At 44.8% G+C, this 24,852-nt stretch overlaps 1 protein-coding gene across 1 annotated transcript in view; it reads left to right on the top strand.

The window, feature by feature from the left end:
- LOC127580625 (semaphorin-3E-like) overlaps positions 1 to 24,852 on the top strand; it is a 198,562-nt gene that overhangs the window by 83,515 nt on the left and 90,195 nt on the right. Inside the window, exons 2-4 of the mRNA XM_052034285.1 lie at positions 2,768 to 2,928; positions 14,228 to 14,290; positions 16,548 to 16,667. Of these exons, the coding sequence (XP_051890245.1) occupies positions 2,815 to 2,928; positions 14,228 to 14,290; positions 16,548 to 16,667 (297 nt within the window). The 5' untranslated portion in view covers positions 2,768 to 2,814. The remainder of the gene's footprint in view (positions 1 to 2,767; positions 2,929 to 14,227; positions 14,291 to 16,547; positions 16,668 to 24,852) is intronic.

The following is a 24,852-nucleotide window of genomic DNA, read 5'->3' as shown; positions in this document are numbered from 1 at the left end:
CAGTGAGTTGACTGCAGATGTGGAAGCTGTGTCCCAGCTGTAGTGGCTTCACTACATTTGGTGGTGTGCAACTTTTGTTTCACAATGCATCTCTTTCACAGGTCAATGAAACAGCCAGCTCAATGATGACAGCTAATTATTTGTTAGTCATACAGCATGGAAACAGGCCCTTCAGCCCAACTTGTCCACATTGCCCAAGATGCCCCATCCAAGCTTGTCTTTTGCCAGCACTTGGCCCATAACCTTCTAAACATTTCATGTTCATGCACCTGTCCAATAACTTTTAAAAGTTAATGTACCTGCCTTCTCTGGCAGCTCATTCTACATACTAAAACTAGTGGGAAGCTAGAGGATTGGGAAGCTTTTAAAAACCAACAGAAGGCAACTAAAAAAGCAATATGGGGAGTCGGGGGGAGGGAGGAAGAAATCTGAACCAATAACATAAGAGGATACCAACAGTTTTTTCAGATATATAAAGAGAAACAAGAATGGCGATTGGACCACTGTAAAATGATGCTGGAGAGACAGTAATGGGGAACCAAGAAATGGTGGACAAACTAAAGTATTTTGTCAATCTTCACTGCGGGAGACACCAGCAACATGCCAGAAATTTGAGAGTTGGGGCAGAAATGAGTGTAGTTGCAGTTACTGAGGAGAAGATGCTTGGGAGGCTGAAAGGTCTGAAGGCAGATAAATCACCTGGACTGGATGGACTACACCCCAGTGTTCTGAAAGAGGTAGTTGAAGAGATTGTGGGGGCATCAATAGTGATCTTTCAAGAATCACTGGAGTCAGGAATGGTTCCAGAGGACTGGAAAATTGCAAATGTCACTTCACTCTAAGAAGGGAGGCAGGCAAAAGACAGGAAATTATAGGCCAGTTAGCCTGACTTCAGTGGTTGGTAAGATGTTAGACACTATTATTAAGCATAAAATGGGTCCATTATTGAGCACAAGGTTTTGGGAATACTTGGAAGCACATAATAAAATAGGCCAATGTCAGCGTGGTTTCCTTAAAGGGAGATCTTGCCTGACAAACTTGTTGGAATTCTTTGAGGAAGTAGCAAGCAGGATACAGTCAGTGGATGTTGTTTACTTGGATTTTCAGAAGGCCTTTGACATGGTGCTGCACATAAGGCTGCTAAACAGGATAGGAGCCCACGGTATTACAGGAAAGGTACTAGCCTGGATAGAAGATTGGCTGACTGGCAGAAGGCAAAGAGTAGGAATAAAGGGGGCCTTTTTCTGGTTGGCTGCCAGTGACTAGTGGTTTTCTGCAGGGGTCGGTGTTGGGTCTGCTACTTTTCATGTTATATGTTAATGATCTGGATGGTGGAGTTGATGGCTTTGTGGCCAAGTTTGCAGATGATAAAGATAAGTGGAGGGGCAGGTAGTGTTGAGGAAGCAGGGAGTCTGCAGAAGGACTTGGACAGGTTGGGAGAATGGGCAAAGAAGTGGCAGATGGAATACAGCGTAGGGAAGTGTACGGTCATACACTTTGGTAGAAGGAATAAAGGCATAGACTATTTTCAAAATAAGAGAATTCAGAAATTGGAGGTGCAGAGGGACTTGGGAGTCCTGCTGCAGGATTCCCTAAAGGTTAACTTGCAGTGTGAGTTTTTCTGAGAAAGGAAGGCAAATTCAATGTCAGAATCCATTTCGAGAGGACTAGAATATAAAAGCAAGGATGTAATGCTGAGGCTTTATAAGGTGTTGGTCAGGTGTTGTTGGGGGGGGGGGGGGGTGGATATTGAAAGGCCTGGGTGGAAAGGATGTTTCCAGTAGTGGGAGAGTCTAGGACCAGAGGGCACAGCCTCAGAATAGAAGGATGTCCCTTTAGATGAAAAGGAGGGCAGTGAATCTACAGAATTCATTGCCACAGACAGCTGTGGGGGCCAAGTTATTGGGTATATCCAAAGTGGAGGTTAATGGGTTCTTGATTAGTAAGAGTGCCAAATGTTACGGGGAGAAGGTAGGAGAATGGGGATAAGAGGGAAAAATAAATCGGCCATGATCAAATGGCAGAGCAGACATGATGGGCTGAATGGCCTAATTCTGTTTCTGTCTTATGGTCATATAAACAAAGGTTGGTAATAAAAATAAACTCAGCTCCCTGTTAAACCTTTCCCCTCTCACCTTGAAGCTATGGTTTCTAGTTCTTGATCCCCCCAACACTGGGGGGGGTGGAGACTACGTGCATTCACCTAATCTATGCCCCTCATGATTTTCTATACCTCTAAGGTCACCTCTCATTCCCCTACACTCCAAGGAATAAAGTCCTAGCCTGTCCATTCCCTTCTTGCAAAATATAAAGAGTAAAGGTTTACAAATTCAAAACAAATGCTTTTGAAATTCAAAACCTTCAGTCTCTCAACAATGTGGCTGATTATCACCATTCTTAGTCTCTCCATCACAGCAACCACTGGATGCAGTGATTGAGACTTTCCACTGGCTTGTATGCCAGAGGTTGTATCTGTTTGAAACCACTGCGATCCCAGGACAACCCTGCATACAACACCCAGGACTCTCCCAACAATCCCTGCAGCTCAGGCAAGAATTTGTGCATCAGTTGCATGAAATTCACAAGACTAATGGTAATTGAAAGTAGGACTGAGTGTCAGAGCTGACGGTCACTGCCATTGGCAATCCATGGCTTCCTCTAACCCATGGGGCCTTGGGCACAGCTGGCATCTGTGCTGTGAGGACTGTTCTCTCTCTGTCAGGGGCAGCCGTCTGGTGTCCACTCTTATTTTTTGCTGCTTTTCCAGAGTTGTGGGAACTGAACAGAACCAGGGTGTTCCATGGGTCCCAGGGAATGGCGGACGTACAGACCATGCTACTGGATGAGTACCAGGAGCGGCTGTTCCTCGGAGGCAGAGACCTGCTCTGTTCACTCAGCCTGGACCGTATTGATCAGGATTATCGAGAGGTGAGGCAGCTGTTTGAGGTGGGAGTGGTGTTCTTACTCTGCATTCCTTCATTTGTTCATATGTTGAAATGTTGACCTTGCAAAATGTCAAGTAGGTCAATTATTTATGTAGAAGAGTTAGCAATGGTCTGTGTTGTGGGCTGCAGAACTTCAATTATACCTCAGAGCACATTCCTCCACACACTTTGTGCTATTTCATGTGTATACACGCCACTAACCCAAACTATAGCCTGAACACACAATAATTTATTTAAAGCCATCAGGTGAGAAATTGGCTTGGTGATGGGAGGCTCCAAATGTGAGTAAATTCTATCCTGAAGAATCCTCTCCAATAGCTTCCTGACCACTAGTGTGAGGCTCACTGGTCTATAATTTCCAGGATTATCCCTATTGTTCTTAAAGGAACACCAGAAATCATGGTACACATTCCTACCAATGACATAGGTAGGAGAAGGGATGAGGTCATGAAGTGGGAATATGGGGAGTTAGGAAGAAGCTAAAGAGCAGGACCTCAAGGGTGGTAATCTCTGGATTGCTGCCTGTGTCACATGCCAGTGAAGGTAAGAATAGGAAGATATGGCAGACGAATGCATAGTTGAAGAGTTGGTGCAGAGGGCAGGACTTCAGTTTTGTGGATCACTGGGATCCCTTCTGGGGAAGGTACAACCTGTACAAAAAGGATGGGTTACACCTGAACTCGAGAGGGACCGATATCCTTACAGGCAGGTTTGCTGGAGCTGTTGGGGAGGGTTTAAACTAGGTTGGCAGGGGATGGGAACCAGAGTAATAGGTCAGATGATGGAGCACTTGGTGTAAAGGTGAATGCATTATGTGGAGAGACTGAGAGGAAGGATAGACAGCAGATGGATCATAAATGCAGTCAGATGGGTTGAAATGTCTTTAGTTTAATGCAAGTTATTAAGAATAAGGGTGATAAACTCACAACATTGATCGGTATGTGGAATTACAATGTTGTAGCCATTAGAGACTTGGCTGTCATAAGGGCAGGATTGGCTGCTTGATGTTCCAGGGTTTAGATGTTTCAAAAGGGATAAGGTAAGAGGTGGGGGAGGGGCAGTGCTAATCAGGGATAGTGTCACAGCTGCAGAAAAGGAGGGCAATGTGGAGGGGTCGTCCACTGAGTCAGTGTGGAAGGAAGTCAGAAACAGGAAGGGAACCATCACTCTATTGGGAGTATTCTTTAAGCCCCCCAGTAGCCACCAGGACACTGAGGAACAGATAAGTAGGCAGATATTTGAAAGGTGCAAAAATAGCAGGGTTGTTGTCATGGGAGACTTCAACTTTCCTAATATTGATTGGCACCTCCTTAGTGCAAAAGGTTTAGATGGGGCAGAATTTATTAGGTGCGTCCAGAAAGGTTTCCTGACACAGTATGTGAATAGGCCGACTAGAGGAGAGGCCATACTGGATCTAGTGCTAGACAGTGAACCTGGTCAGGTGACAGACCTCTCAGTGGGTGAGCATTTTGGAGATAGTGAACACCACTCCCTGACCTTTCATGAAGCCATGGACAGGGATAGGAGCAGATGATTATGGGAAAGCTTTTAAATGGGGGAGGGATAATTACAACCGTATTAGGTGGGAGCGTAAATTGGGAACAGATGTTCTTGGGGAAATGCACAGAAGAAATGTGGAGGCTGTTTAGGGAATGCTTGCATGGTGTTCTGGATAGGTTTGTCCCACTGAGACAGGGAAAGGATGGCAGGGTAAAGGAAACACTGACAAGAGGAAGAAAGAAGCAAGCTTTAGGAAGCAAAAATCAGGCAGGGCTCTTGAGAATTGTAAGGTAGCCAGGAAGGATATTAAGAAGGGACTTGGGAGAGCTAGAAGGGGACATGAGAAGGCCTTGGTGAGTGGAATTAAGAAAACCCTAAGGCATTCTACACATACGTGAGGAACAGGAGGATGACTAGATGAGGGTAGGACCACTCAGGGATAGAGGGAAATGTGTGCCTGGAGGAGGTAGGGGAGGTCCTTAATGAATACTTTGCTTCAGGGCTCACTAAGGAGAGGGACTTTGAATGTAAGGTCAGTGCAGAACAGGCTAATGTGCTGGAGCATCTTGAGGTTAAGAAAAAGGTAGTGTTGGAGCTTCTGAAAAACATTAAGATAATAGTCTCTGGGACCAGACGGGATAAACCCCAGCTTGCTATGGGAGGTAATGGAAGAGATGGCTGGGGCATTGACGACAACGGTAGTAGGGAAGCCACGGTTATCATGGGAGCAGATGAGGTGGAGAAATTGAGAAAAAAGATAATTGCCTTGCAAGAGACATCCTTATTCACCAACATCTACAAACCCACTGATGCCCACAGCTGCCTCTATTACAGCTCAGTCCACCCTGTCTCTTGCAAGGACACTATCCCTTTTTCTCAACTTCTCCACCTCATCTGCTCCCAAGATGAGCTTAAAACTATGGAAGAGTTGGAGAGCGTGTGATGTCACAGATGTAGGTGGGAAGGGATTGGACCGGGGGGACAGGATAGTGTCCAGGTACAAGCTCTGGGGCATGCAAATGTTGTTCCCTTCAAGAAAGGTAATAGAAATAATCCTGAGAATTATAGACCAGTGAGTCTTGCGTCAGTGGTGGGCAAGCTTTTGGAGAGGATTCTTGAGGATGGGATTTGAACAGATGGAGAAGCATTGTCTTATTAGGGACAGTCAACATGGCTTTGAGTGGCAGGTCGTGCCTCAAGCCTAATTGAGATTTTTGAGGAGGTGACAACAAATAGATGAAGGTAGAGCAGTGGATGTGGTGTATATGGACTTTAGTAAGGTGTTTGACAAGGTTCCCCATGGTAGGCTCATCCAGAAAGTCATGAGGCATGAGATCCATGGAGACTTGGCTGTGTGGATTTGAAATTGGCTTGCCCACAGAAGACAAAATGGTAGTAGATGGACAGTATTCTTCCTGGAGGTCGGTGACTACTGGTGTTCAACAGGGATCTGTTCTGGAACCACTACTCTGAAATTTTTGAGTGACTTGGATGAGAAAGTGGAGGGATGGGTTAGTAAGTTTGAAGATGACATGAAGGTTGGAGGTGTTGTGGATAGCGTAGAAGGTTGTTATAGGTTACAACAGGATATGGGCAGGATGCAGAGTTGGGCTGACAAGTGGCAGATGGAGTTCAATCTGGAGAGGTGTAAATTGATACACTTCGGAAGAATGAACATGGAGGCCGAGTACAAGGTTAATGGCAGGATTCTGAGCAGTGTGGAGGAACGGGGATCTTGGGGTCCAAGTCCATAGATCCCTCAAAGTTGCTGTGCAAGTTGATAAGGTGGTTAAGAAGGTGTATGGTGTGCTGGCCTTCATTAGTTGGGGGTTTGAGTTCAAGAACCGTGAGGTAAAGTTGCAGCTCTATGAAACTCTGGTTAGACTACACTTGGAGTATTGTGTTCAGTTCTAGTCACTCCATTATAGGAAGGATGTAGAAGCTTTAGAGAAGGTGCAGAGGAGATTTAGCAGGATGCTGCCTGGATTAGAGAACCTGTCTTATGAGGAAAGGTTGACCGAACTAGGGCTTTTCGTTTTGGAGTGACACAGGATGAGAGGCGACTTGATAGAGGTGTATAAGATTGAGGGAAATAAGAGTGGATAGCCAGCACCTTTTCCCCAGGATGGCAATGGCCAATACCAGAGGACATCAGTTTAAGATCAGAGGAGGAATGTTCAGGGGAGATGTCAGAGGTAGGTTTTTGCACAGTGGGTGCCTGGAACACACTGGTGGTGGTGGAGGCTGATACAATAGGGGCATTTAAAAGGCTCTTAGATGGGCACATGGAGGGTTATGGGCTGCGCAGGAGGGAAGGGTTAGATTGATCATGGAGGTGTTGTTCATATAGTTCAGCAAAACAATGTGGGCTGAAGGGGCTGTACTGTGCTGTACTATGCTCTATTAGCTTCTGTCCAGTCCTGAGACCTCGCCTGTGGCTAGAGAGGACACACAGTTCTTTGTCAAGGCCACAGCAATCTCTTTGTTTCTCTCAAATACCTAGGATAGATCCCACTAGGCCCTATGGACTTGGCTACATTAATGTTCTTCAATAGATCCAACACTACCTCCTCCTTGATCTCAGCATGCCCCACACTGATCTCACTGTCTTCCATGTCCTTCCACCATGGGTGGAACAGATACAAGAAAGGAGCGATCACTTTGGGGTTATACTGTCAGTGCCCAAATAGTCGGTGGGATTCGCAAGAACGAATATAGAGACAAATAGCAGTGGGATGTAACATCAATGGGGTTGTAGTTGTGGGCGATTAACTTTCCCAATATCGACTGGGATTTCCTTAGTGTAAGGGGCTTGGATGATTTTTTAAAGCAGTAGGGTTCTAGTGGGGAGGGAGCTGTACTTGGCCCATTTCAGGGAATGAGGATGGACAAGTGGTGGAAGTGTCTGAGGATGAACCCTTTGTGAACGGTGACCACCATCCAGTAAACTTCAATGTGGTCATGGAAAAGGATATGTTTGGACCTCCAGTTCAGGTCTTAAACTGGGGAGGGCTGACTTCAATTGTGTAAGGCAGGGCCTGGGGAAAGTAGAGTGGGAGCAGCTGCTCGAGGGGAAAACAACATTTGATAAGTGGGAGATGTTTAAAAGCAAAGTAGTAAGAGTTCAGAGTTGGCAGGTTCCTGTCAGGGTAAGAAGCAAAGGTGGTACAATTAGGGAATCTTGGTTAATAAAGGAAATTGAGGGTTTGATCAGGGAAAAGAAGCAAAATGTCAGGTACAGGAAATTATTATCAAGCAAGTCCCTTGAGATTTATAGAAGATGTAGGGGAGATTAAGAACTCAGTTGGAGGGCCAAAGACAGACATGATATGGCCCTGGCCAACAACATTAAAGAGAATTCCAAAGCCTTTTATAAATGTATTAAGTGCAAGAGTGTAGCTAGGGAGAGTGGGTTTCCTCTGAGACCAAAAGGGAAGTATTTGTGTGGAGTTAGCTGATGTGTAGTGTCCTGAATGAATACTTCACATTATTATTCCCCAGGGACAAGGGTGGAGAGTTGGGGGAGGTGTGATGAAATGTCCCAGCGTATTATGGGAAGCAATGAAGAAGATAGCTGGGCCTCTGACAGATTTCTGCATCATCTTTAGCCACAGGTGAGGTACTGGAAGACTGGAGGGTGGTGAACATTCCCATATTCAAGAAAGGTGCTATGGATGAGCCAGGAAACTACAGGGCAGTGAGCCTGGCATCAGTAGTGGGGAAACTATTAGAAAATGTTGCTAAGGACAGGACTTGGAAAGGCAGGGACTGATTGGGGGAGTCAACATGGTTTTCTGCAGAGGAAATCCTAGCTCATGGATTTGAGTTTTTTTTGAGGTTGCTAAGTAAATTGAAAGCAGGGTGGTAAATACAGTTTACAGGGATTTTAGGAAGGCATTGGGCAAGGTCCCACAGGCTGGTCCAGAAAGTTGGGGCACATGGATTTGAGGCAGAGGAGAGTGGTGAAGGACTGTTTCTCTGACTGTAACCAGTGGTGTACTGCAGTGATCGGTGATGGGACTATTGGTATTTGTCATATAGGTAACTGCCTTGGATGAGAATGTCTATAGTTGGATAAGCAAACACTGACAACAAGATTGGTGGCATTGTAAAGGATAGTTACCCAAGGACAGTGGACAGATCAGCTGGAATGTTAAGCAGAGTGGTGGAAGATGGAACTTATTTCATACAAGTGAGGTGATGCACTTTGGGTTGTCTAATACTGCCTGGACACGTACAGTGAGTGGCAGAGACCTTAGAAACACTAGTGTACAGAGGAACCTTTGGGTGTAAGTTCACAGCTCCCTGAAAATGGTGACACTGGTGGATAGGGTAGTTAAGGAGGTATTCAGCTTGCTTGCCTCCATGGGCATAGATATTGAGTATAAGAGTTGGGAGATAATATTGCAGTTACACAAGGTTTGGATACACTTGGAATTTTGTGCAGTTCTGGTCACCACACTACAGGAAGGAAGTGGTAGTAATGGTGCAGAAGAGATTCACCAGGATGTTGCCTGGAATGGAGGGCTGTGGTTATAAAGAGACTGGGATTGTTCTCACTGGAACATAGGATGTTGAGGGGTGACCTTGTAGGGGTTTATAAAATTTTGAGGGGCATAGGGTAGAGAGTTGGTCTTTTTCCCAGGGCAGGAGAGTCTAGAATTAGATGCACAGGTTTAAGGTAGGGAGAAACTTTAAGGGGACCTGAGGGGTAAGTTTTCCACACAAAAAGTGGAATGAGCTGTTAGATGAAGTGGTAGAGTCATACAGCATGGAAGCAGGCCCTTTGGCCCAACTCGTCCATGCTGATGGTATTGCCCAGTGAACAAGTCCTATCTGCCCACATATGGCCCATAGCCCTCTAACCCTCTCCTATTCATGTACTTGTCTAGATGGCTTTTAAATGTCACTAATGTGCCCCCCTCAACCACTATTTCTGGCAGCTCATTCCAAACGTTCACTACCCTCTGTGAAGCTGCCCTTGATGTCCCTTTTAAATCTCTCTCCCCTCTGATCTTAAACTATGCCCTCTTGGCACCCCTTCTCCAGTGCTTTCACCCTGTGTATGGCCCCCATGATCTTATAGATCTGTCAGGTTACCCCTCAGGTCTACCCTGGTAGAGGTGGGTACAATTACAATGTTTACAAGGTGTTTGGACAGGTACTTGGATCGGAAATGTGTAGAAAGATACAGACCTAATGGGACTAGAATGGGTGGGTATGACACGGCATGGATGAGGTGAGCTGCAGGGCCTGTTTCTGTGATTCTATGTAATACTTCCCTTCCAAATACATTCCAATTCCCTTGTGAACATTGTTGGATCCCCCTCCTTCCCCTGCAGCACTCAACTACTCGGCACACAAAAAAAAACCTTTTCCTTGTGTCCCTTTGATTCCTTTGCCAATCATCTTCCTTTGACCCTGCTTCTGGAACTTTCTGCCAAGAACAATTTCTTTCTATAGATATCCTTCATGATTTTAAATGCCTCTAACAGACCCTTCATGCACTCCCCTGTTCCGAGGAAAACCCCAACTTCTCCAGTTCATCCACAGAACTAAAGTCCCTCATCCCTGGAATCAGTTCAAGAAATCTCTCCTGCTACCCTCTTCAAAGCTTCACACCTTTGCTGAAGATGTGATGCTAATTGCTTACAGTTCCTCCCTCCCTTTTGCCCAGTGCTACCTATTGTTAGAGGCCTTTTGTAGCTTCTGCTTTGAAATCAGATACAAACCATTTGTTGAACTTCTCCATTTCCTGATTTCCCCAGGACTTTGTCTGCAATCCCATCTTTAACATATTAAACTACAGAACATTTATCAATGCACTCAGCCAGAAGATTTTGAAAACTAAGATTGTTTATTTAATCTGTTTCCTCAGTGAAAGTGGAGGAACTGAACAAAGAGCAGAGTCTCTTGCATCCTTGCCAACAATCTTCCCTCAACTTGCACCATCAAATTTCTGGTTAATTTCAGTAGATTTTTATGCTGGAGTCCATTGAAAATGTCAAAGTTCAGTGTTGGGATATGATTGAACAGTTTCTGAAACCAAGAGGAGTAAATGGAGTGAAGACACAGGTCACCTGAGACCAGCTGAATAGTGAACAATCTTGAGGGGCTGAAGGGCTTTTCCTGTTGCGAGGGTTCAGTTTATTTCCTGTGTGCAGACCTTAATTGTCAAATTTACCCTGACTCAATACTAAGAGTAGCTGTTGGCTATAAATTGCTTTAGTTCTTTGAGGATATGAAAAGATTCACATCAATATCAATATATGGAAGAGGATCACTGGCAGGTGGGAACCTCATAACAATGGGTCCTCTGGGAGAGGCCAGAATAGCATGTTACAATCAGTTTTAGAATGAGGAACTAGAGTATAAAACCAGTCTGAAGGGCAAGGGTGAGATTAGAAGGTGGGGCTGGATTAGAAGACAGTGCAAGACTAAAGAAATACTTCATAAATCTGGATAAATATCTATTCCAATCAGAAATGCAGACTCCACAGGAGACAATCTATCAGTGGTTTAATGATTAAAAATAAGGGCCATAAGAAAAAGTTAGATTGTGGTGAATAGCAATCAGTCTGAGAATTTTAGAAACCACCAAAGACATTGAAAAACCTGGAAGGTGAAGAAAATGGGACGAGAGAATAAACTGCCAGGAAAAATAATGCACATTATTTTATGTATATAACAAGGAGGAAAGTAGCAAAAGTAGACTGAGGCAGGGTAATTATGGGCAGGCACAGTAGTGTAATGTCTTAGTGCCAGTGACCAGAGTTCAATTCTGGCCACTGTCTGTAAGGATTTTGTACGTTCTCCCCATGTCTGTGTGGGTTTCCTCCCACATTCCACAGATGTACGGGTTAGGAAGTTGTGGGCATGCTATGTTGGCACCGGAAGTGTGATGACACTTGCGGGCTGCCCCCAGAACACTGCGCAAAAGATGCATTTCACTGTGTTTCGATGTACATGTGACTAAAAGATATCTTAATCACAGGGAATAAGGCAATGACAGAAGAGAAATAATTTCTATCGGGTTGCACAGTCAAAGATACAAAAGGCATAACTAAAACGAGCAGAGCTTAACAGGAGGAGTCCAGGTTGATTAGTATCACTAAAGAAAAAGTACCAGTAAAACTAATGACTGATATCAACAAACAAACTGCTGGAGGAACTCAATGGGTCAGGCAGCATCTGTGGAGGGAATGGACAGGTAAATTTTGGGTTGGAATACAAGATAAGAGATGGCCAGTTTAGAAAGGTAAAGGGCAGGGTGGAGTGATGGGCACTGGGGAGGGAAGGGTGGAAATAGTCACAAGAGGCTGGGAGGTGACAGGTGGAGGCAACAAAGGGCTGCAGATGGTGGGATCTGATGGGAGGTGAAGGTGGAACCTGGAACCAAATTAGGGAGGTGGGGAGGGAACAGTGGGTGGTGGGCAGATAGTGGGTGGAGGAGGGTGATGTGGGGCTAGGGTGTGCAGAAGGTTTCTTTGCACAGATGCTGGCTGACCTGCTGAGCTCCCCCAGATTCTTATTTGTGTCAAGTGATCATTAAGGAAGAAATGCAGGACATCTGGATAGAAGTGGTTCCAGTAGGCAGACAGCATGTATTCAGGAAGGGCAGGTCCTGTCTGACAAACTTACTGGAGTTCTTTGAGGAAATGAGTGCAGTGGATAGAGGGGAACAGGTGGATGTTGTATACTTGGATTTCCAGGATGCATTCAATAAGGTGCTGCATAAAAGATTTATCCATAAGATAAAGATGCATGGAGTTGGGGATAATGCATTAGCATGATTGGTTAACCAACAGAAGGCAGAGTGTTGGGACAAATGGGTGTTTCTCTGGTTGGCAAACAGTGGTGAGCAGGGTGCTGCAGGGGTCAGTGCTGGACCTGCAACTGTTCACAATATACATTAATGATTTGGAAGAGGGAGCTGAGTGTAGCGTATCTAAGTTTGCTGATGACACTAAATTTAGTTGAAAAGCAAATTATGTGGAGAGTCTGCAGAGATATAGGTTAAGTGAGTGGGCAAGGGTCTGGCAGATGGAGTACAATGTTGGTAAATGTGAGGTCATCCACTTTGGAAGGAAAAGTGGAAGATCAGATTACTAAATGGTGAAAGATTGCAGCATGCTGTTGTGCAGAGGGAGTTGGGAGTACTTGTACATGAATTGCAAAAGGTTGGTTTGCAGGTGTAACAAGTTATCAAGAAGGCAAATGGAATGTTGGCCTTCATTGCTGGAGGGACTGAATTTAAGAGCAGGGAGGTTATGCTGCAACTGTACAGGGTACTGGTGAGGCCACACCTGGAGTACTGTGCAGTTCTGGTCTCCTTACTTGAAGGATATACTGACTTTGGAGGCGGTGTAGAGGCAGTTCACCAGGTTGATTCTGGAGATGAGAGGGTTAGCCTATGAGGACAGTGAGTTGCCTGGGACTATACTCACTGGAATTCAGAAGATCCCCTCATATAGAAACACAGAAAATAATGAAAGGGATAGATAAGATCCCTGGTAGATGAGACTAGAACTAGGGGACAGAGCCTCTTGATTCTGGGGAATAGATTTAAGATGGAAATGAAGAGAAATTGCTTTTCCCAGAGAGCAGTGAATCTGTGGAATTCTCTGCCCAAGGAAGCAGTAGAGGCTGCCTTATTAAATATATTAAGACAGAGGTTTTTGCATGGTAGGGGAATTAAGGGTTATAGGCAGGTTGGTGGAGCTGAGTCCATGGCCAGATCAGCTGTGATCTTATTGAACGGCAGAGCAGGCTAGATGGGCCGAATGGCCAACTCCTCCTATTTCTTATGTTCTTGTGTTGCTTCAGATTCCAGAATCTGCAGTCTCTTGTGTGTCCGCAATGTCCTGGACCTGGTTAGGGCAATACATCAGGTATTCAGAAGTTGTTAACTGTCAGAAACCACAGTCAAGGTAAAGGGTAATTTGTAATTAACGAAGCCACAGGGATCGATTCTGGGACTTGACAATCGACAATCTGTGAGATGGCACATTGAATCGAAATTATCTGATAATAGAGAAAAGGTGGGAAATGAGTTGAAAGGATGGAGTTTGCAAAGTCCCCAGGGGTTGGGCAACGAGTTATTCCACATGACTCATTAGTTTCCATTACACATCACAATACTTTAAAGTCTATCAGAAGTTAAAGGAGAACATAGAACACTACAGCACAGTATAGGCCCTTTGGCCCACAATGTGCTGACATTTCTATCCTGCTAAGATCTATCTAACCCTTCCCTCCCACATACTCCTCCATTTCTCTATCATTCATGTGACTATCTAAGAGTCTCTTAAATGTCCTGAACGTATCTGCCTCCACAACCTCTGCCGAAAGGCCAAAGGTTAAAATTGAATCATCCAACAAATCAAACAGTTTCCAGAGAGGTTTGAGGGATGATTTTTCTTCCCCCTTTGATCATGGAGATTGAGTTTACAACATCCCTGCCATTCTGGAGAACACAAGTTCCCTGAGGACTGGGATTGTGAGCCCCAACCTCTCACTGAGGGGTCTCCTATTGATGGGGAGACTGACTGACCTGTTGGGGTGAGGCTATGTCCCTCATCAGCCCCACACCCCATTCAAACACCCATGTCCCACTCTCCACTCCCTCCACCATCCCCCAACATTAACCCCTTGCCCACATGAACAGGATCCAGGTCCCTGGAGATCCCCATGGTCTGTCTTCGAGCTGCCTCCCCCTTCCTCAGCTCACTGTCCAGGCAGTGGTGGGCTCTTTTAGTCTCAGCCATCTTTTTTTGTTTCAGATTCACTGGTCTGGGACGGAGAGTCAGACGGAGAGCTGTCGACTGAAGGGCAGAGATCCATTGGTGCGTGTCCATTACCTGAGAAGTTGTGTTTGTTTAGAATTACTGTCAAAGTGTGGGCATATTCTCCACATGTTGAACACACCAGCACTGGTCAGAATTAGTAAGGAGTCTACTGAACGACAGCTGACTGTGGCTGGGTGTGGGTCTACATGGGAAGAATGGGATAAGCAGAGTGTAATAGCCCTTTCCACTTTCAGTTTCTCTCTCAAACCAAGCTGAGCTGCTGCAAGCAGTTGTACACTGAGCACAACTGGTCTGCTTTCATTGCAGAGGTATGGACTGGCAGATCACCAGCCTGAGGGAGATCCATAGGTTTGCCTGATTAGTCTCACATCAGTTTGGTAATGGAACTGACACACATCTTCACTGTTGTGAAAGTCTCTGGTTTATGGCTTTAAACCTAAAACAGAACAAATACAGGAACAGGCCCCTCGGCCTACAGTGTCTGTGCTGAACATGATGCCAAACTAAACGAAATCCCTTCTGCCTGCATGTGGTCCACACCCCTCCATTCCCTGCATATTTGTGTTTATGTAACAGCCTCTTAAACCTCTCTATGGTATCTGCTTCCACCACAACCCCTGGCAGCCAGCTCCAGGCACCCACCACTGTGTGTGGTTTTAAAAAAGTTAAACTTCCCCCTCTCACCCTAAAGCTAGTCTCTCCAGTATTGGATATTTCTATCTTGGGGTAAAAAAAAAACTGTCTACCCTTTCAATGCCTTTCATTATCTATAAACTTCTCTCAGGTTTAAGCCTATAAACATTCAACAGAGGTCTCTAGTTTCCCTATCTAGGTATGATCTCTGTTCCAGAATGTTGATGCAGGCACTTGGTACTCTGTGCTGATCTGGCACAATACAGTTCCCAACTACATAAGGACACAGAGCAGGAGGAGGCCATTCAGCCCCTCGAGCCTGCTGTGCCATTCATCAAGATCTCCCCAGTTCCATTTCGCTTCTCTATCCCCACATCTCTAAATCCCCTAATATCCAGAAGTTTGATCTCTGTATTTAATGAACTCTCGGCCTCCAGGGTACAGAATTCCAAAAGTTCACCACCCTCTGAGTAAAGAAATCTTGCTTCATCTCAGTCCTGAACGGTCAACATCTCGTCCTGAGACTGTGACCCCGATCCAACACCCCTGCCTTCAGCTGTCAAGCCCTGTAAAACTTGGTTTCAGTGAGATTTCCTTTCTTCTAAACACTAGAAGACACAGACCTTGTGTACTCTATCTCTCCTTGTACTGCAAACTCACCATCCCTTTTCAGTCTGGTGAGCCTTTGTGCAATCCCTCAGTGGTAAGTATGTCTTCCTTTGGGTAGGGAGACCAAAACTCTCCACAATAGTCTCCACAAGGGCTATATCATTGTAATAAGATTTTTTAAGAAGGTAACTAAGAAAGTTGACGAAAGCAGGGTGATAGATATGGATAACACGGACTTTAGTAACATAAAAGTGCCAAGGAGATTTACAGGGATGTTGCCAGGACTTGAGGGACTGAGTTACAGAGAGAGGTTGAGCAGGTTGGGACATTATTCATTAATCATGAGGGGCATAGAAAGGGTAAGGGTGCAGTCTTTTTCCCAAGGTTGAGGAATCAAGAACTAGAGGGCACAGGTTTAAGGCAAGAGGGGAGAGATGTACTAGGAACCTGAGGGGCAACTTTTTACCCAGAGGGTAGTCTGTATGTGGAATGAGCTGCCAGAGGAAGTGGATGAAGCAGGAACATTAACAACATTTGAAAGGCACTTGGACAGGTACATGGATAACAAAGGTTTAGAGGGATATGGGCCAAGCATGGGGAAATGGGATGAGCTTGGTCAGCATGGACCAGTTGGGCCAAAGAGCCTGTTTCTGTGCTGTATGACTCTATATGGCAAGGTCACACATGGTAGGCCAGTCCAGAAGGTTGCGTCCTAGATGGTGAACAGATTGTCTAATGGTACAGTGGGACACAGATCAGCTGGGAAGATGAGCAGAGGGGTGGAAGGTGGAATTTAATCCAGACAAGTGTGGTTATGCACTTCAGGAGGTCAAGTTCTGATCGGACAGGTAGAGTAAATGGCAGGGACCATTGATGTACAGAGACCATGGCTCCCTGAAAGTGAATGAAGAATCCAGTGAATTAGTCAGCTTTAAACCAAGCAACCACCCAGAATCTTTTGCTGATTAACCATTCTGTTTTCAACCTGTCAGTATCATGGTTAATTGTTGTTCATCTCAACATTAACATCATTCTTTAACCCTTCCTGCAGTCTGAATGTGCAAACTTTGTCCGTGTTCTTCATTCATACAATCGCTCTCACCTGCTGGCCTGTGGAACTGGAGCCTTTGATCCAACCTGCTCCTTCATCAGAGTGGGTCGGTGGACAGAGGTAAGTGCTGGTGGTGTGATGGGGTGGTGGCTTGGCTGAGAGCATGGACTTGCAATGCATCACATCTGAACTGCACATGCGTCAAGTCCCTGGTCTGAACCATGTTATTAAAGGCTGTGCTGAGATAGTATTAACTGGAGCCAGACAGTAAAGAGGTTTATAATCTTTCTGAATTTGCAGGCTAGATTTTGATTGGATTTAGAGGTGTGTTTATTAAAGTAATACTACACCAACAGGGATACAGTATGCCAGCTGTCAGGAAGAAATATGTTAAAGCAGCAGATTAAAGTGCTGAAGTTGAATTTATGATGAGGGACAGCAGGATTTTAATGCTACCCAAGACCATTAAGAATTTCAGAGGAATGAAATAATGTTTATGTAGTAGAATCTCACTGCATTATTTCAGGGCTTGTCTTTAGCTGTTGATATTGGAGTGGATTTGAAGAAATTACCAGTAAGCCCAGACTTTTACAAACATTGACAATCTCATTGAGAGATCGTCAGTGAGGCCACACTTGAGTATTGTGTGCTCTTCTGGTTGCCATGCTATAGGAAGGATGTGGTAAAGCTAGACAGGGAACAGGAAAGATTCACATGTTCAGCAAAAAACAAACTGCTGGAGGAACTCTGGGTCAGGCAGCATCTGTGGAGGGAAATGGATGTGTTTGGTTGAGAGCCTTGTTTCTTCCCAGGAATGTTGCCTGGAATAGAAGGCTTGAGATACAAAGAAGTGATTGAACAGGCTGGGACTGTTTTCCCTAGAGTGTAGGAGGCTGAAGGATGATTTTTAGAGGGTTATAAAATCATGAGGGGCATGGATAGGCCATCGTCAATGTCTGTTTCCCAGGGTAGAAGTCTAAAACTGGAGGGCACAGGTTTAAAGGCCACCTGAGGGGCATGGTGAGTATATGGATCGAGCAGCCAGAGGAAGTGGTGGTGATGGGTAAAATTACAACATTTAAAATACATTTGGACAGGTACATGGATTACAAATTGCAAGTGATTCGCTTGCTCCGACATTTCAATGTTGACCATTAGTGTGTCTGGAGCACAGACCAGGTATGGACAGCAGATGTCCTCCTGGAGGGCAATAGTGAATCAAATGAGCTACAGGAAGCCAATTTTTTTAACTCATCGTCACTAATATATTCAAAAATTTAAATTCCACGGCTGTTGTGGAGGGATTTGGACTCAGGCCCTTTCACCACCACTACTGTCTGTTTGTTTCAATGTTTCAGTGGATTAAATATTCTTCAGTGCATTGGGTTGGAAAAAATCCTTTAACAGTTTTTTTAAATTGCCCCACATGTTTCTGAATGACTGAGTGGTCCCAATCACACAGCTGTTACAGCCCCTGAGGCAGGGGTGAAGTCCTCAACAGCTGTTAAAGCCATTCTGGGAGCTGTGGGCAGTGAGCTAATGCAAGACTGAGGACATGTTGGAACAGACAGGCTGGGGCTCAGGTGGCACAGTGGGTAGTGCTGCTGCCTCTCAGCCCTGGGGACCCGGGTTTGATACTGACCTGCTGCTGTCTGTGTGGAGTTTGCATGCTCTCCCTGTGACTGTAGGGTTTCCTCTGGGTCCTCCCACATTCCCAAAGACATGCTGGTCAATGGGTTAATCAGCTGCTGTAAATTGTCCCTCGTGTGGGTGAGTGGTAGAAGCTTGGGGGAGTTGATGGGAATGTGGAAGGGTGAAGTGGGGTTGATGGTCAGCACAGACTCAGCAGCAGAAGGGGCTTTCTGTGCTGTGTAACTGATCTGTCCTATTAGTTGTTTCTTTCTCCGCAGAGACCACCTGCCCTGCTGAGAAATTCCACCTTTCTTTCATTTCAGATTTCCAGCATCTACAGTATTTTACAGATTTATTTTCTGAAGTTAGGATCCTGACAAAAATTCATTCAGTTTCATCAATGAGAGTTCTGAAAGTTTATCCTCCTGAGACCAGTGCTCCTATAATTAGAGCAGACTGTAGAATACATTCATATCCCCAGCTTGTTTCTGATATGGGAAAAATTGGACTTTTTCTCAAATTAATAAATAGTTCTCATTTAATGTTCTTGAATGAACAGGTAGGCAGTCTGGAGCCAGGGTCAAGTTGGCCATTTCACTGAGATGTGTCTTTTGGATTATCTACTGGAATGAGGTGTGGATGTTCTGAGTATACTCGAGGTTGAAGATTCTTGGACACTGAGGGAATCAGAGGAGATGCGGACCCAGAGGGAAATGGGCAGGACACGGGAACAGGGATGGTTATTGCATATTGGAGCAGATTCAAAGGTTCATTTGGACTTTTAGCTTTTATGTTCTTATGTTTTTGCAACCTGTGTTCAAATCAGCAAAAAACAATTTTCTGTGTTTTCTGGAACATGAAACCTAAGCCAGTTGCAGGTGATGTGACCAGAGTTGATACATTTGTAAGACATTGCTCATCTGCTATTCCAAGCCTTCTACTTTTAAATCATTAACACCTGTCTGCAATCCTGCACAAAGGAATGTGACACAAATGTACTGAGCCTTCCTCCATTTAGGCATCTCCAGGACTTGCCTGTTCATTCCTGTTAGTTTGGTGATTGCAGGGCTGTGATCCTCAAACATCAATACCTCCCAGTGCTATGGGCAGAAAACACTTCCTCCAGGCCTACAATGAAGAAGAATTCTCCATGTCTCAGATCTGGCACTTCTCCCAACCCTACTTAAGGACCAAGATTCAATGCCCTCTAAAAGATGTTGAGGTTATTGTCATGTGCACAAGACTTGCAGCAGCATCACAGGCACATAGAAACAAACACAGAACATAAACTAAACAAGTTATACAAGACAGTGGGGGGGAAAAAAGACTGCAAAACAAGACATTAGTGTTGTCTCAGAGACAAGTCCATGGTAATGCAAAGGGTGGTCCATAGTGTTCCATTGCTGAGGTAGGGTTAGGGTTGTGCAGGTCAGTTCAAGAACCTGATAGTTGTAGGAAAGTAGCTGTTCCTGAACCTGGTGATGGGGGACTTCTGTTGGCAGCAGTGAGAAGAGGGCATGACCTGGATGGTGGGGATCCTTGATGATGGATGCTGCCTTCTTGAGACAGCCTCGTAGATGCTCTCAATGGTGAGGGCTGTTATCTAAGGCAAAGGATAAATCTCAAATACTTGGGTATGAGATAACTCCAACTTGCCTCCTTAATGTGTTAACATTGTACATCACTTCAAAAAAAGTTTCAAATAAATAGAAACAAAGGACTGCAGATGCTGGAATCTAAGAATAAGATATCTTTATTAGACACATGTACATTGAGACACAGTGAAATGCATCTTTGATGTAGTGTGTTCTGGTGGCAGCCCACAAGTGTCACCACACTTCCAGCACCAACATAGCATGCCCACATCTTCCCAACCTGTATGCCTTTGGAACGTGGGAGGAAACCAGAGCACCCAGAAGAAGCCCACGTAGACACAAGGAGAATGTACAAACTCCTTACAGACAGCAGCTGGAATTGAACCCAGGTCACTGATCTAGATAAAACAGTGGTGCTGGAGGAACTCAGCAGGCCAGGTCCTGAGGAAGGGTCTTGACCTAAAACATTGACTACCTGATTTTCTCCTCGGATGCTGCCTGGCTGCTGAGTTCCTCCAGCATCAGTGTTTTTCATTTCAAATAAGTATCTGGATTATCTATTGACCCAGAGTTGTTCTGCACCAGGCTTGTGTTCCCTAACTGTTATATGAAGCAGAGCAGCAGATGGTAGTGCCATCATTTTGATCCTGTGAGCTATTTCAGGAGCTTGTACCCAAACAGCAGTGCTAAAGTGGGGCATTGTATAAAAGATGAAACTAGAATTACATGTAACAAGGTTAATACAATGATCATGGGGGGGGGGGCTTTAATCTGCATATGAACTGGGCAAACTAGATTAACAACTATAGTGTGGAGGACAAATTCATGGAGTCTGTATGAGACGTCTTTCTAGATCGGTAGGTTGAGGAAACAAATAGGACACAGGCTGTTATAGATTCAGTATTGAGCAATGAAAATGGGTTAACTGCTAATCTGGTGGTTAAGGGGCCTTTAGGGAAGAGTGGTCACAATATGGAATTTTATGTAAAGATTGTAAGTGATGTTCAATCTGTAAACAGGGTCTTAACTTTGTGGCTTGTTTTGTTTCCAGTTATGGGCTGTGAGCTGGCTCTGGTAGTTTTGGAAATTTACATGAATAGGTATGAGATGACCCACATTTACAGAATTAATGAATTATATCTGGATCCTTCAGGGCAAAAAACAATAGGTGACGTGATCCTGTGAGGCTACAAAGGGAATTAAAGATAGAAGATCAAAAGGAAGGGATTCTGACATTGCTGAAAGGAACAGTGGTTCGGAGAGCTGGGAGCAGTTCAAATGAGGACCAAGAACTTGGGAAGGGATGGAAGAGTACATTTAATTTAGTGAGAAACAACAAGCTGTAGAGGTGTCTGAGCTGTTGTACAGGCTGTTTATACTTTCACTATCAAAGAAAAGAGGGACCAAGTAAACAAGGAACTATAGACCTGTTAGCCTTGCATCAGCAGTAGGGAAAGTTCTAGAACCTATTCAGGAATGTTAAGAGCACTGAAAAATAATGCATTGGGCAGTCAGTGTGTTTATGAAGGGAGATCACGTCTGACAGATCGACTGGAATTGTCTGAAATTGCAACTCCTATCGGTATGGAGTATTTGGACCTACAAAACGTATTCGATGCAATGTCATGCAAACACTTACACAAAATCAGACAGCATTTCCCTGGGGTTCAGCCATGGGCAAGCAATGAGGACAGGTCAACAGGCAGAAAACAGGAGGAATAGGTTCATCATTGTGGTTCGCATTATCTTTACTAGTGAGGTGCCTCGGATCAGTGAGGCCAAAGCTGTTCACAACCCATATGAATGATTTGCATTACCCTTGATTCCCTAATCTAAGATGTTTTAATTAGTCACATGTACATCGAAACATAAAGAAATGCATCTTTTGCATAGTGTTCTGGGGCAGCCTGTAAGTGTCGCCACGCTTCTGGCGCCAATGTAGCATGCCCACAACTTCCTAACCCATATGTCTTTGGAATGTGGGAGGAAACCGGAGCACCCGGAGGAAATCCACGCAGAAACGGGGAGAACGTACAAACTCCTCACAGACTGGAATTGAGCCCAGGTCACTGGCACTGTAATGGTGTTACACTAACTGCTATACACCAAGTTTGTGGATGATACCAAGCTGGATGGCAGTGTGGGCTCTGAGGAAGATGCAGAGAGGCTTCACAAGAATAATCACCAGCTACATAAATGGTTAAGTACGTGGCAGACAATATAATCTGGAAAATGTGACACCATTGACTTTGGTAGAAAAAATAACAAGATGGAGTATTTTTTAAACAGTGGGAGTTTAAAACGTGTTCAGAGACACCTCAGTGTCCTTGTACAGTTTCAGTTGTAGCTCCTGCAAACAATGAAGAAGGCAAATGAGTTGTTGGCTTTTCAGTGCCAGAGTAAAGGCACCTTACAATAGTTATACCAAGCTGTGTGAGAGCCCTTGTGAGCTTGTCCCTACCTGAGGAAGAATATGTTAGAGGGAGTTCAACAAAAGTTCACAAGATTGAGGATGTAGAATTTGTTCTTTGAGCAGAGGTCAAACAGACTGGTCCTCTAGACCTCGCAGCAAAGAGTGAGATGTGATCTCCAGGTTTTGCTTGGTCTTAATTAAGGCTTTTTCAAGTGAGTGGAGTTTGGCTTCTCTCTCTTTACCAGCTTGGTCAAGTTCAGCAATTAATCGCCTTTGTTTGGCATTCTCCTGGATAAGAATATTTTGCTTTTCTTCAAAGTCTTTTAAAATAAACTTCATTCGGCAAAGCTCCGATCAAACTTTCTGTCCAGATTAGAAATAGCTTCCGAAGTAGGTTGTTCTCCACTACCTTTACCATTAGCAGAGGCTTTAGATCTGGTGGTCATTTTCACAGTTAAAAGTCAAGATTAAACTTGTGCCAGTATTGTAAAAAGACTTATTAAAGGGTGGTAAATAATAGATTGAAAAGTGCCTGGACCAAAGCCAAAGTATGACTTAGTCCATGGAGCGCCACCAACAGACTCAGTGAGATGTGATCTCAGTGAATACAAATGAACCTTGACATGTAGAGGAAGGGGATGGTGTTTACAGTATCCAGTGAAGAGAACGTTCTTCATTCAGAAGCTAGTGAATCTTTGAAATTCTCTACATGAGTCTGTGGAGGGTGACCGCTGAGTATATTCAGGACAGAGATCGATATAGTTTCATTTGGGGAACTGGTGGATATGGGGTCAGTGCTGGACTGACACTGCAGCAACTCACCAAAGCTCCTCAGTACTTCCCAAACCCACCAGCTCGAAGGACAAGGGTAGCAAAAGCACAGGGACTACTATCTCTGGAAGCTGCCTTCCCAGCTACACATCCTGACTTGGAAATGTATTGCTGTTCCTTCACCATCACCGGGTGAAAATCCTGGAACTCTCACCCTGACAACCCTGTGGATAACTTTCATCTCGAAGACTGCAGTGGTTTGAGAAGGCAGGCCACCACCATTTCTTCAGGGGCAACACTGGGTGGGTAATTAACTGCTGGCTCAGCCTGTGGAGCCCACGTTCCCTGAATAGATAAAAGATCAGCCATGACCATGCAGTGGTGGGGCAGACACATGGGGCCTAAGGATCTCCTGCTCCTACTTATCATCTCATGTGCTGGTGGAGGGCTGCTGTCTTGGGCTAACCTCTTCACTGCTGTACTGAGCTGCCCTGAACCCGTGTGGCACTCCCGGTATTGGTTTATTATTGTCACTTGTACCGAGGTACAGTGAAAAGCTTGTCTGACAAACCGATCGTACAGGTCAATTCATTACACAGTGCAGTTACATTGAGTTAGTACAGAGTGCATTGATGTAGTACAGGTAAAAACAATAACAGTACAGAGTGAAGTGTAATAAGGTGCAAGGAAAGCATACAAAAGGTACAGAGAGCTAGGTAATGTTAGAGATCTGGAGGAGTACAAGGCTAAAAGGAAGGAATTTAAAGAGATTAGGAGGGCCAGAAGGGGACATGAGAAGGTGAGATGCGAAAGGATAGGGCCTATCAAGTGCAGCAGTGGGAAAGTGTGTATGAATCTGGAAGAAATAGCGGAGGTACTTAATGAATACTTTACGTCAGTATTCACCAGGGAAAAAGATCTGGGGGATTGTAATGGGGACCTGCAGCGGCCTGAAAAGCTTGAGCGTGTAGATATTAGAAAAGAGGTGGTGATGAAACTTTTGGAAAGTATCAAGTTAGATAAGTCGCCAGGACCGAATGAGATGTACCCCAGGTTGCTGTGGGAAGCGAGGGAGGAGATTGCGGAGCCCCTGATGATGATCTTTGCATTGTCCATGGAGATGGGAGAGGTTCTGGAAGATTGGAGGGTTGTGAATGTTGTTCCCTTATTCAAGAAGGGGAGTAGGGATAGCCTAGGAAATTATAGACTGGTGAGTCTTACCTCTGGTTGGTAAGCTGATGGAGAAGATCCTGAGAGGCAGGATTTATGAACATTTGGAGAGGTATAATATGATTAGGAATAGTCAGCATGACTTTGTCAAGGGAAGGTTCTGCCTTATGAACCTGATTGAATTTTTTGAGGATGTGACTAAGCACATCGATGAAGGGAGAGCAGTAGTTGTAGTGTATATCATCCTGGTACCAAAGAAAAACAAGGTAACATGCCTCAATGACCACTGACCAGTGGCTCTGACATCCACCACCATGAAGTGCTTTGAGAGGTTGGTCATGGCACGCATCAACACCAGCCCCCCCGACAACCTGGACCCATTACAATTCGCCTATTGCCGAAACAGGTCCACAGCAGATGCTATCTCCCTGGCCCTTCACTCAGCTCTGGAGCATCTGGCCAGTAAAGACACTTAAGTTAGACTATTATTTATTGATCACAAGATCACAAGACAAGGGAGCAGAAGCAGGCCATTTGGCCCATCGAGTCTGCTCCAAGGAAAGGGAAATAGAAATGAGAAATGGGGGAAGAAGAAGAAGAAAAAAAAAATGATTCTAATCCCAATTACCGGCCTTATCCCCATATCCCTTGATATCCTGACTATTTAGATATCTATCTATCTCCTCCTTGAACGCCCCCACTGATCTGGCCTCCACTGCTGTAC

The sequence above is a fragment of the Pristis pectinata genome, chromosome 19 (assembly GCF_009764475.1).
Source record: "Pristis pectinata isolate sPriPec2 chromosome 19, sPriPec2.1.pri, whole genome shotgun sequence".
NCBI classification, from domain to species: domain Eukaryota; kingdom Metazoa; phylum Chordata; class Chondrichthyes; order Rhinopristiformes; family Pristidae; genus Pristis; species Pristis pectinata.
The sequence above is the reverse complement of the archived record's forward strand: the minus strand, read 5'-3'. Positions and strand labels throughout refer to the sequence as shown.